This window comes from Amia ocellicauda, chromosome 12 (assembly GCF_036373705.1).
Source record: "Amia ocellicauda isolate fAmiCal2 chromosome 12, fAmiCal2.hap1, whole genome shotgun sequence".
Taxonomy (NCBI): domain Eukaryota; kingdom Metazoa; phylum Chordata; class Actinopteri; order Amiiformes; family Amiidae; genus Amia; species Amia ocellicauda.
Genome location: NC_089861.1, coordinates 19,086,750 through 19,100,230, shown reverse-complemented (window position 1 = coordinate 19,100,230; position 13,481 = coordinate 19,086,750). Strand labels below are relative to the sequence as shown.

At 43.5% G+C, this 13,481-nt stretch overlaps 1 protein-coding gene and 1 long non-coding RNA gene across 2 annotated transcripts; one reads left to right on the top strand and one right to left on the bottom strand.

Moving 5' to 3' along the window:
• Window positions 1–4,135: 4,135 nt before the first annotated feature.
• Window positions 4,136–7,161, bottom strand: LOC136764487 (ferritin, middle subunit). Its single transcript, XM_066718610.1, has 4 exons — window positions 6,831–7,161; window positions 5,123–5,269; window positions 4,880–5,005; window positions 4,136–4,768 (listed from the first exon to the last, which is right to left on the bottom strand). The coding sequence occupies exons 1-4, from the start codon at window positions 6,930–6,932 to the stop codon at window positions 4,613–4,615; spliced, it is 531 nt and encodes a 176-aa protein (XP_066574707.1). The 5' UTR covers window positions 6,933–7,161; the 3' UTR covers window positions 4,136–4,612.
• A 1,684-nt stretch (window positions 7,162–8,845) lies between these two features.
• LOC136764102 (uncharacterized) lies at window positions 8,846–12,693 on the top strand. Its single transcript, XR_010821137.1, has 3 exons — window positions 8,846–11,891; window positions 12,059–12,145; window positions 12,279–12,693. It is a non-coding gene; the product is annotated as an uncharacterized LOC136764102 (long non-coding RNA).
• The last annotated feature ends 788 nt before the right edge of the window (window positions 12,694–13,481 follow it).

The following is a 13,481-nucleotide window of genomic DNA, read 5'->3' as shown; positions in this document are numbered from 1 at the left end:
CCACATGACGTGGGAGTCTTAATTAAATAAATGAAAGTTTATGAATTATAGACTACTTTATAAACTTTTGGAAACCCGTCTCATAATTTCGATTTATTATCTCGTACTCTCGATTTACTATCTCATTATTTCAAGTATCTCATAATTTCAATGTACTATTGTGATGCACTGTGGCTATACACCTGTTAATTAGTTAATTAGCGCTGAGACAGAAGCTGCGGAAGAGATTGAAAATAATCTGCGTCTAACAAAGGGTGAAGGACTGGAGAATTTAGTCTGGGAACTGAGTTACACTATTGTGTCTTTTAATCTGTGTACTGCTGTAACAACACTGACTGAACTCTACATAAGTATATTACTAGCTACATGACTGAACCCTGTGTGGGTCTGCAAGTGACAGACAATCTTGCTGGGGTTTTATTTTTCAATATGATTATTCTGTGGAGAGAGAGAGATTAAGAGAGATTAAGAGAGAGGAGGTAGAGGAGGTACAGGCAAGCCAGCAGAGGAGTCGTCTAGCTCACCTCAGTTAAGTATCGTTTTGTCACGTGTTTTCTAGTTTAGTTAAGAGATACGTCGTTTATGTGGTTAATTGTTTAGCTAAGAGTTACATTATATTTGCAACTATATTGTAGTAATGGCAGCGACTGTTGTTAGTTATTAGCGACTGATTTAGCGCAATGTGCATAGATTGACACGCAGTTTCTGTAAATCAGAAGCGGTTATTATTTAGCATTGCTGGGAGCTATTGATCAGTCTAACTGCGTGTGTCTGTCACGGTCTTTGTCTGTATTCAGACTTACAGCAGCCATTAATTGTACTATTAGCACTCCTGCCTAGGAAGGACTATGCAATCACGACAGCCTTGTGTCATTCAACGCAACGCAAGTGTGTACCATCCTAATTAGCTACAGCTACAGTATTTAACAGCCCCCTGGACCATCTCCAAAGGGCAGGGACTCCGCACAGCAACAGCAGGCAGCCATGAGCAGCGCTCAGAGTTCAGTGCGGCTCTTTTTCCACTCTGTGTGCACCTGCATACCATTGCCTGCCTGAACCATCTAACCTCATCTCCCTGCATCTCCCCTCCTCCTCCTCCTCCTCCTCCTCCCCCCTCCCGTCTACGCCCCTCTCTGGGGGCCTGTGGAACTGCCACTCATCTTCCAACAAGGCTGACTTCATCTCCGCCTTTGCCTCCCACCACTCTCTGGATTCCCTCGCTTTCACTGAGACATGGATCTCCCCCGAGAACTCATCCACCCCTGCTGCCTTATCCTCTCTGTTTGTCCTGTCCCACTCCCCTCATCTTACCCTCTGTCACCTTCTGCTGTAATCTTCGCTCCGTCTCCCCCTCCACCCTGGCCTCCGCTGCTCTCACTCTCTTACCTTCCATTAACTGTTTTTCCCATCTATCTGTCAACTGTGCTACCTCCTCTTTGTTCTGTGGTAGAAGAAAGTTTTGGAGTTGGGAGTTCGAATCAGAATTTATTGGGTGCACGGGAGGAATAGAGCTACACAGAACTTAAAGGATTTAAGCTAGCAGGACACTGTTCCCCAAAAGTTTTAAGATAGAACAAAGCTTTTATACCCCCTCTGGGACATACCCTCAAGAGACTTTAACATATTATAAGGTCATTGGTCATTGGTATAGTCATTTCTAATAACCTAGCAGTGATTTCATTGGCATTCTAAACTAAGCCTTCCCATCTTATCAATATTATGATTATTACTCATGAATAGTAATCATTAACCTCTAAATTGCCAATTACATTGGAAGATAAATTGCAGATAATACATTACAAGAAAGGAATGTGAACTGCTGATAACAAGTTAGGGGTAACAGCACACCAAGGCAGGATAGGATGTTACAGTTTTGGATAGGATGTTACAGTTTTTCCCAATTGTTTACACACTAAAATTGGATCTTGAAACGCAGTCACTGAAACCTGAAACTCATGTACCCCTCCTCCTCCCTCCTCTCTGCAGATGATTTTGCCTTTTTCTTCTCCTCCAAGATCGCAGACATCCGCAAGCTCTTCAACAGTACCCCCTCCTCTCCCATTCCACCCAAGTCTCCCACTAACCAAGCTTCCGTTTCTTCATTCTCCCCTCTCTCAGACTCTGAACTGTCCTCTCTCCTCCTACGTCACGAACCTACGACGTGTGCCCTGGACCCTCTCCCCACCGCTCCTAATTTTCTCCCCTGCATCTCCTTCCTTCTCAACTCCTCACTCCTCTCTGGCTGTTTCCCCTCTGCATTTAAACAAGCTGCTGTTATCCCACTCCTCAAGAAACCAACCCTTGACGCCACCTCTCTGTCTCCCTACTCCCCTTCCTCTCAAAGACCCTCGAGCGGGCGGTCCACCGTCAGCTCCCTGCATTTCTTTTCCCATCACTCACTCCTGGATCCTCTGCAATCTGGCTTCCGCACAGCTCATTCCACTGAGACGGCTCTCCTGGCAGTCACTGACTCCCTCAGCCGTGCTCGGGCGGCCTCCCTCTCCTCAGTCCTCTTCCTCTTTGACCTCTCTGCAGCATTTGACACCGTCGATCACTCAATTCTCCTCTCCTGCCTCACTGACCATGGAATCTCTGGGACTGCTCTCACCTGGTTCTCCTCTTTCCTCAACGACCGGACCTATCAAATGACATGGCGAGGTTCCTCATCCACCCCCAGCCTCTCCTCCTCCGTCCTGGGCCCCCTTCTGTTCTCTCTCTACACTCGCTCCCTGGGCCCCCTCATCACATCCCATGGTTTCTCCTAACACTTCTATGCTGATGATGCCCAGATCTTCCTGTCTTTTCCCTCTTCTGACCCTCTCATCCCCTCTCGCATCTCTTCCTGCTTGTCTGCTATCTCCGCCTAGATGCACTCGCATCACCTCAAACTCAACCTCTCCAAATGGGATCTCCTGTTTTTCCCCGACTCTTCCTCACTTTCTGCTGACCTCTCCATCTCAATCCCCTTGGAATCCACCACATTCTCTCCTTCTTCCTAGGAGTCACCCTCGATCCTGCGCTCTCCTACACCCAGCACATCACCACGCTGACACGCACCTGTAGATTCTTCCTGAGCAACATACGCCGGATCCATCACTTCCTCACCGACTACTCGACTCAGCTGCTCATCCAGTCACTGGTCCTCTCCCGCCTGGACTACTGCAACTCCCTCCTGGCTGGCCTGCCTGCATCTACTACCTGCCACTCCAGAACTCTGCGGCTCGTCTGGTATTCTCTCTGCCCCGATTCACACACACTACTCCACTCCCTCCGCTACCAGCACGCATTCAAGACACTGACCTTCACCTACCGCTGTCTCAACCACACTGCACCAAGTTACCTTCAGACACTTGTCTCTCTATACATCCCCTCCAGACCACTGCGTTCTTCCGGTGCCAGACTAACTCTACCTCCAGAGCTGCTCCTTCTCATCCCTGGCCCCTAAGTGGTGGAACGACCTTCCCACTGCACTTAAAACACATCTTTTCTGGTAAAGAAAGATTTTTTGAACTTGTAAGTAGTGAAGATTATTAAAGTACTGTCTACAAGAAAATACTATTGCAGTCTTGCTACTTCAGAAGCACATGTAGTTCAGTGTGCTACTTGCTGTTTCTTTGTAGACCAACATGATAATTTAAGTTATTAAAACCATGAAATTAGCAATTTCTCAGGAGAAAAAAAAAAAAAGTCTCCATTTGGACGAGCAACTGGGCAAACTTCTTTCAGTACAAAAAGCTTAAATCTAGTATAGCAGGATCTGCTGGCCTGGTACTGCAGGCACACATCATAGAGCAGGATCCCTAACCTTAGAATTCTACAGCACTGTAGAAACTGCACAGCTTGACTTATATTTACCGTTATATATTATAGTTCACACCACATTAATCTGTATGCCATTATATATAAACTATTGCACTACTTATCTTTAAAGCTTTGCACCACACCACCTACATACCACGATCTTACATCATACCATTCCTACTACAGCCATTATAAACCAAGTCACCCCACACATTCATTATAGTTATATATGCATTGAGTTCTAGCACCCTGCAAAACATGATCTCCCACCACCCCAACCCCTTATAAACACTGCACCAGAAGACATCCGATGAATCAGGAGACATCAAACCAGTCTGCTTCAAAGGATTAGTTTATTCATTTGGTACAGACAGTCTCCCAAACTCTGCCAGGAAAACAAGGAACAGCAAGAGAGAGAGCAAGACTGACAAGAGCCCCAGACTGAGAAAGAAAAATAGTGTTAAGGAGTCCAGCATGTTTCTGTGCCGTGTTGCAGTGTGTGGCTCCTCCCATTCCATTTGAGGGTGTGTCAGTGTGCCTCATTTATTGGTTTTACCAATTGCCTGCAAGTGCATGCGTCCCTTTTTTGCTTTCCATTTACGAGTTACCATGGTTAGTCTGTGTCAGTTATCTTCAATCTGTGCGTTTGAGTACTAGCAGCACTGAATTTCACCCACCCCATCTGTATGAATGCATAATCATTCCCTCACACACAATTACAAACTACACAAGAACAGGGCTGCAACTCGGGGAGAAGAGGCTGGGGAGCATCAGGCTCTCTGGAGGCCCTGGGCAGATCCCCAGGCTGCGTTTAGCTGCTGCCCCCCAGTGTGTGCTTGTCGAACAGGTACTCTGCCAGCCCGTTGCTGGGGGCACCCATGCGGGTCAGGTTGGTCACATGATCACCAAGCTTCTTGATGGCCTCCACCTGCTCGTTCAGGTAATGGGTCTCCAGGAAGTCACACATCTGAGGAGGGGGGGTGGGAAGAAAGAGACGAGTTAGTCACAGGAGTACATCAACCCTGGTTGACTCAGGGTGGGAAGAGGAGTGGGGGTGTTGGTTCACACTGGCACTCACATGAGGGTCGGTCTTCTCAGAGGCCAACTTGTGCAGGTCAAGCAGGGCCTGGTTGACCTTCTTCTCCAGCTGCAGGGCACTCTGCATGGCCTCCAGCCCACTGCCCCACTCGTCCCGCTCAGGCTTCTGCAGAGGGAAAACAAGCAGGTCAATACAGACACTACAGCACTGACTGGATATTGTTTATGTAAAGTGGATTGGACACTGAACACCAGAAGGGACACACAGACCACCCAAACACACCTTGATGTCCTGCAGCACCACTCGGCCCCCCCTCTTGTTCTGGAAGGAGAGCAGCTTCTCCGCATGCTCCCTCTCCTCCTTGCTGTTCTCCTTGAAGAAGTGGGAGAACCCGTGCAGGGCCACATCATCCCGGGCAAAATAGTGAGCCTGGGGACAGAGAGAGAGAGGGTCAATACAGTACATCAATGACAATACAGGAGAGATGGGTTAATACTCCTGCAGGGAGTTCGACTACACAAACTAATGTAGTAAGCGATACATTTATAAAGAGCTTTAACCCTTTGAGCAGCAAGAATGCATGTTCTAAGCGAGGTGGTCCTCAGAGAGGATTTATGTACTGTACGTTATGAAAATGTATGTCATACAAAAATTCATGCAGGAGTTTCATGAGCATAGGTGAATCTCCAATGGTTTTCCGGTCCTGCCAATAGGGAGGCTTATTTTTAAGTCTATTGAGAACAAGTCAACTCAATGTATACCGGTGCGGTGTTCCCAGCGATTCAAAATGTATAGCCTAGAACTGGTAACAATTAAATCTACGTTTTTAACGCATTTAAAGGTCTAAAAGTTTGGATATCTGTGAAGACAGATTTCAGCAGAAGGGTGCAGTACAAAACAAACTGAAACAATGTACATCAAAACCGACAGATCTGTCCAACTGCCTGCATATCAGTCAGTCTTTATGTGCAACTAGGTCATGCGTCACATGTAGTCGTTTTCATTTAAATACCTTGTTTTGCTACCTGGCGGACATAGTTACTGCATAGTGAACCAACAGGACACCGATTTGACGTGCACTGCTCAGCGTTAGAAACTCGTACAGGTCCCATTGCCCTCAGTGTGCGCTCATGGAGAGCCGCTTGTGTGGGTTTCATTATATACGCGAGCCTGTACAAATCCAGGCACATTTCACTTCTCGCAATTCAAGGTCATTGTAAGACGGATGTGCACTAGTGTGCATTTCAGCAAAAGCACGATGGCAGCCCATTGTTGGACGTGGGACTCAACTGCGACAAAGGCCACGCAGTCCAGGCCTGTAATCAGGCTCCGAGATTAGATCAGCCGGTATCGCAAGGCGCTGTGTGACGGAGACCCGTTTCATGGTCACCTGCCGCCTTTAACTGCGCAGTTTAATGCCGTTTGGATTTAATACGAGCAGCTTAACTTCGGTAGCTGCTGTAACTTGCGATATGTGGCCAGAGCGGCAGAAGTCGTACGTTACTCTACAGATCATCCATTACAAAGACTGATCTCGGCTGGTTTTAGGACGATAACGGAGCTTCACACTCAGCCACGGGGTTGTAAAACGGACACGATGTAGACGGTTAACGGTTAGTATAGTTTTACTGGTCAAGCGATAAATGGTAAAACGTCGAGGGTTTCTATGCAAAGCAAAAGCTTACAAACAGCAGTACAAGCGACTTGTGCGCTTCAAGCGGATGAACCTCCCTTCACTCCCAGGCGCTGCGTAGCCTACTGGTCCCGTTCGTGTCGCGCATATTTCCGCAGATCTGCGCCGCTCCGCCAATGGGAGCGGAGCAACTGAGCAGTTTGTGCAGATCTGCGCTACACGAACAATATTGTAGAGGCTCATTTTACGGACAACTGCACTAAACAATTCAAACCACGACAATTATTCACACAGTAATACCGACCCACTACTAACAGGAATAACTGAACGAACACCAGCCGTCGCGTCTGATCTTACCATGGACAGGTAGGTGTAGGAGGCGTAGAGCTCCATGTTCGCCATGCGATTGATGGCGGCCTCGCAGTCGCGGTGGTAGTTCTGGCGGATCTGAGACTCCATTTCGAGCGATGGGTTTTAGTTTTGGTCGGAGGGAACGGAATAAAGTTTCAGCAACAACAACAAAATATATAGATCAGTACAAAAATAAAACTTCGGTTTTAAATATACAATAGTAAAGCTAAAATGCGTTTTAGATCAAGAATGAGGTCGAAAGACGAAAGGCTCCGTTCAATCACTGTTGAAGCAAGAACTCTTCTCGACTTCTTCCGAGGATCTGTACGGGCAGAGACCCGAGTCGGCCTTTTATAGAGGCACTCGCGAAAGCAGGGCGGGGTGGTAACAACCAATCGGAGGCGGGGAAGGCGGGGGCGGGGCGGGGCTTGGGTGGCATGATGGAGTGGTGCTGGCCAATGGTGGTGGAGAGGAAGGGGGCGGGGACAGACGTCATCGCGTATTTACGGAAGAGCTGCCACGGTTTAAAGTTCTCTCGGCAGGATTGTTCGAGAAAATATTTTTACCAAAGTTCGCACAAGGTTTTTCTTTCTTTCTTTCTTTCTTTCTTTCTTTCTTTCTTTCTTTCTTTATTACTTTTGTGCATCTTAGTTTATAAAGTATTTTTAAAGTGTATTCCCCGTTATGTAGACTTTATGAATGTAATATTATTATTATTATTATTATTATTATTATTATTATTATTATTATTATTGTTAATATATGCCTCTTGTATGTTGTTGCAAAACATGTCGAAGTATGTCACTATATTTAACTGTGTATCTGTATACCTTTACACTACACACTGTGTCTGTATCTTTATACCTTTACACTACACACTGTGTCTGTATCTGTATACCTTTACATTACACACTGTGTGTCTGTATCTGTATACCTTTACACACTGTGTGTCTGTATCTGTATACCTTTACACACTGTGTGTCTGTATCTGTATACCTTTACACACTGTGTGTCTGTATCTGTATACCTTTACACACTGTGTGTCTGTATCTGTATACCTTTACACACTGTGTGTCTGTATCTGTATACCTTTACACTACACACTGTGTCTCTGTATACCTTTACACTACACACTGTGTCTGTATCTGTATACCTTTACACTACACACTGTGTGTCTGTATCTGTATACCTTTACACACTGTGTATCTGTATCTGTATACCTTTACACTACACACTGTGTGTCTGTATCTGTATACCTTTACACTACACACTGTGTGTCTGTATCTGTATACCTTTACACTACACACTGTGTGTCTGTATCTGTATACCTTTACACTACACACTGTGTGTCTGTATCTGTATACCTTTACACTACACACTGTGTGTCTGTATCTGTATACCTTTACACTACACACTGTGTGTCTGTGTTTGTGTGCTGTTATCAGTGCATTTCTCAGGTGCCACATGCACTGTGTTGTGCAAGGTCCAGATTTGGCAACACTAAAAATTCACATGACTCAAAAACTGCTGATTTCAGTGCTCTCCCTCTTCCCCTCTCTATCTCTCGCACTTATAGAACTGGATTCATGATCAGCAGTTTCATATTGTGTAACAGTAAGCGGGAGAGATAGGGAAGTTAATGGGCATGTAGTGCATTACAGTCAACACAATAACCTAAACTACACTACGACACTGTACAGTAGAGTATACTACACTACAACACTATAAACACCATATAATATAATTCAATACACCCAGTATAGTACACCACACTGTACAGCACACTACAATATAATACAATTCACTAAAGTATTGTACACTACAGTACAACTACTACAAAACTATACAGTACAATATAATACCATACACTACAACACTGTACAGTATAATTGAATACCATACACTTCAACACAGTACAACAAGCTACAACTACACTGCAGTACAACACTGTACAGTACACTATACTATAGTATACATAGTACAGTACAAAAAGCTATGGAACACAACACTATACAATAAAGTACTTTACAATACAACACTCTAGTACTACACTACACTTCACTACAATACAACACTGTACACTACACTACTATATAATAGAGTGCAATGTTTTACAGTACAATATACACTGATTTCATTGAAGGGGCTACAGTGCAGTACATTACAATTTAGTACAGTATAGTACAGTACAATACAATATAATATAGTATAGTACAATGCAATACATTAAAGTATAGTACAGCATAGTATAGTACAAGAGTATAGCATAATCCGACGACAAATAACTTCTTTATACTACTACTAATAAGAATGTAGTGTAGCACAATGCAAAAATGCTCAGAAACCAAGAAACCCATTAATCAAAGAAGCGAAATAAATTGAAAAATAATATACATTTGCTTAAAATGTCACCCTGACAGGCTTAATAGGACAAGTATCTTCTGACTGCTGAGTATTGCTGTGTTCCACTCATTAGTGGCAGTTCAAGGACTGGTGTGATGATAAAGGGATGGCTGTAGTACTCTCTGTATTGAACTGTACTATATTAACTATATATGTGCTGTACTGTAATTTACTGTACCTAACTGTACTATAGTTTACTGTGCCATATTGCATTATAATTGCCTTGTACTGTGGTGTAATGTATTACACTGTACTGTGACTTTAGTGTGCTGTGCTATACTGTAATATACCGGTCTGTACTGTAATATAATACATTGTGCTGTGTACACTGTGTTTTGTGTCCTAAGGACGGTCAGCTGTTTTTGTGTGAGGCTATAGTGACTCAGCACTTTTGCATTTCCCACAGTGACTCAGCCCTTTTGTATTTCCCACAATGACTCTGCATATTGCTCTTACACACAGTGACTTTGCACTTTTCTCCTGCCCCCTCACTGTCTCCAGCCATGGCCCTGGAGAGCTACAATACAGTTCAGTATTGTATTGTAATATTATGCGTTGTACTGTAATAGAGTGTGTAACACTTTACTGTTTACTGCTTATCTTATGTACAGTCTTATAGAAACAGTCTCTGTATAGTTGTAGAGGATTGTACAGTGTAATATTTTACAGGACACACAATAATTTGTCTTCAAATACATATGTAAGTTTGATTCTAAAAGCCAAAGTAAAATTTACAATTATCTGAGCTCAGGATTCCCTCATGTCTTTGAAAACCTTTGCTGTGTTAACATGTTTTGATAGACATCGCATGTTGGACCGTTAATTTGGTGTAGGTAACGTTACTAATGGACTAATAAACTAAGTTAGCTCTCAGATCGTTCTTTGGCCTCATGGTTGATGGCAAGCGTAACATTACATTAACTTGCTGCCAGACTCCAACTCTAGCCCTCTCCTTCTGTAACATTATCTGCGTGCCTGCTTGCCTGTGTGAAAGAGAGAGAAACGATGAATGCTGATATGTAACATTAGATGATGAGTCAATAGGTAAGCCTAGATACTGAGCTGACTAACACACATTTAATTAGCTACACCTACAACTCTCTAATGTGTTGCTAAATTGAAAACAATTCTCTTGTAAATATTTCTTTTCAAATACCAACATAATATTGACAAATGTTTAATGTAGATATGACTACTTTACAGTGAGTATCAGTACAACTGGGTGAACTTGAATGGTTAGGCCGATTGCAACACAATGCAGGCAAAAGATGTGCATGCGGTGTTAACCAACTAACACTAATCCATACATTGGCTTTGTAGTTCTGTTGTAGCTCATGAAGTGTTCTAAATGGAGCTCGTTATGCTAGATGTGCTCATTATTAATTGATGCTGTGTGTGCATTATTTAGCAGGAGACATTCAACATTCCAGGTGACTTGATGTACCAAGACATGGAGTTTGGGGGAGAGTTTTTCACTTTGAGCTCAATAGAAGATGTACAAAGTTACTCTGAAAGTCGTACAAACTGAACCTGTCATTCTAAATCTCAGTGCAGAAGAATCAGATGTTGATTCGCCTCTACCAGTAAAATCTGATTGCAGGTCGTGCACTTCCTTATCTTCTCAGGACACAGTTCTGCTGTCTTCCTCCGATGAAAGTCCCACATCATGCCATTCTCAACCATGGCCAACAAAGTTTGAAATACCCACCTTCTCTTTTGATGCGGAGCTTGTGCTTGAGGTAGGAGACAAAGCCTACCAAAAGGATGGAACCCTCTTGAACAATCCCAAGGTGATGAGCAGCATCCTCGAGAAACTAGCAGAGAAACCCATCATACCCAACAGGAATCCAAGTTATGAATGGAGTCGAAACCTTGGCAGACAAATTCCCATGCCTCAAAGAACCGGGGTCATATAATGGCATGTACGGATGGCAGCAGAGAATCAAGTATAAAATGGTCAATTATCGGGCAAAATTAAGAGGCCGCCAACTTGCTTGTCCAGAGCTAGAGGTGATCTCTTTAAAAAGAAAGAAGATGAATGACAAGCCCCAACTCAAAGGCATCAAAAGGCCCAAGAAGGCTGAAGTAAATTATTTGCCACCATTTCCATTTGGAGAAACTGAAGAAGCATTAGAAGAGGAGAGAGTTGATCTACTCAGTGGAATTAAGAAGAAGGACAATGACAAGGTTGTTGGTGAGAAAATGGAGAAGACGTTCTCATATCGAAGGTTGGAGGTCGTTAACCACTGCCCTGCTGTCCCAGATGTCATGGAGAGATGGCCTGCCCTGTTCTATGAATCTCAGGAAAACCTCAGTTCTCCTTATGTGCCGTGCCTTGATAGTAATATGTAGATCATTATGTAAGTGGCTGTAAGACTTTTGAAAAGTAATATATTTTTATTTAATCAGTGTAGCTTACATGTACATGGTTGGCAAGAACATTCAAAGGTCCACAAACATTTCATCATTACTCTAATACAAGACATTCATTCTCAGTCTTTGTCCTAGGTGAAGGATGAGTTCAGGAGGATAACCACAATCCACCTGGAGCGAACCTTTCTGACAAAGCTGGATTTTTACACTCCAAAACTCCTGATCATTTTTAAGATGAAGGATGGGCTCGCAGGCACAAAAATAAGACGTGTGCTGGATTCATTCAGTCAGGTAAAGTGTTTCTGTACTTTCACATAAAACTTTATTTTTTGACACAAGGTAGGCTAAGGTATGGGTCATTTGACTTGTCTGACATCCTGCTGCTTCCTGTCTCAGTTGATACGTGTAGGAGCACACAGATAGTGTTCACTGGAGTAATTCACTTACGTGTTTCACAGCAACAGGACGGTAGGCAAGATGCTGTGATCTGCTGCCTCATTCAGTTACTGGGAGAGTCATGTGAGGAGCTCATTAAAGACTACCAGGTAACTTTTAGCATTTTTCCCATTTCTTCTGTGATTTCAGACAGTAGTTGTGCATTGTGTTGGCATGTTTGTAGGGACTGTTTAATACTGTACAGTATTTTGACCACTTTGCACTGATGTGTGTATTTGGCAGGATGTCAGCAAATACATGATCAAAGATAGCTTCGCTGAGCTTGTGATGAAGATCATTGTACTGGGCAGCGCTGCAGCAGAAGAAGGTGCCACCCCAGCCGACGTGATCATTGTCATTGATGGAGCTGAGGTGCTGGATGGATGTAAATGTCTCACAAATGCGTGCCTTCTGCTCATGGGGTTCATTTATTCCCTGAACCTCAGCCATCTCCCAATGCTGAGACACACATTTGAAGTGTTTAAGAAGATCTTTCTTGAGCTGGATGCTCTAAAATTTTCTCCCCAAGAAAATACTGTGCAGTGAGTGAGCATTCAGAAACACAGTTTGACAGTTGGTTGAAAGATGGATGTCATTTGTTTTGTCCATATTCTTTTAATTTTATCCTTTCATCCAAAGCAAACTGTTTTTCAATTAATAGAAGAAAACATTCAAATAAAAAAAAGTTTAAAATGTGGTCTGTCAATTCATATTAGTGTCTTTTGTTCATATATTTTAATGGAACTCATCTGTATTAACACTTAAGAAAATAAATATGATAATGTAAAAATACAAGCAAACATTATTAATGCATTGCTACAAGATAACTAGGACTGGTATGTGAAAAACATTGAAATGCTTGTACATTTTAAAAGCCATGGCTTAATGTAGTGCTACATTGTTTGAATAAAATCTAAGAAGACAGAGCGATTAAAATGTACTTGAATCAGGGTGTTGCAAAGTAACTCTCAAGTGTGCCTTGGGGGCTCGGGAACAGGGGACCCAGGTGCAGTGGTCGTGGTCGTGGTCGTGGTCGTGGTCGTGGTCGTGGTCGTGGTCGTGGTCACGGGCGATGCTCGGAGGACACAGGCAGAGCTGACAAGACTTTGCCACGAGTGAGGGCAGTGAGGGGTTTAAGATGGGGAGAAAGGTGCAGAGCCAATGGAAACAGAGGAAGAGTGAACAAGTGCACATGAGAGACCGGAATGTTAATAGGCGAGAAAAGAACAATGAGGGGAAAGGAAAGACAGGGAGCTAGCGGCTTCTAATGGAGATAGAGGGTAATGGCTTAAAACCATGACAGTAACCTTTACTGAAGGATTTCTAATTAAAGCCACCAAGAATTGTGAGTAACCTTTACTTAAAGATATGGTCTGTTCAATTTACTAACAGTTTTTATGTGGAAATTGTTGCATAGGTTTTTTTTAAGTAAACCCTACTCCAACT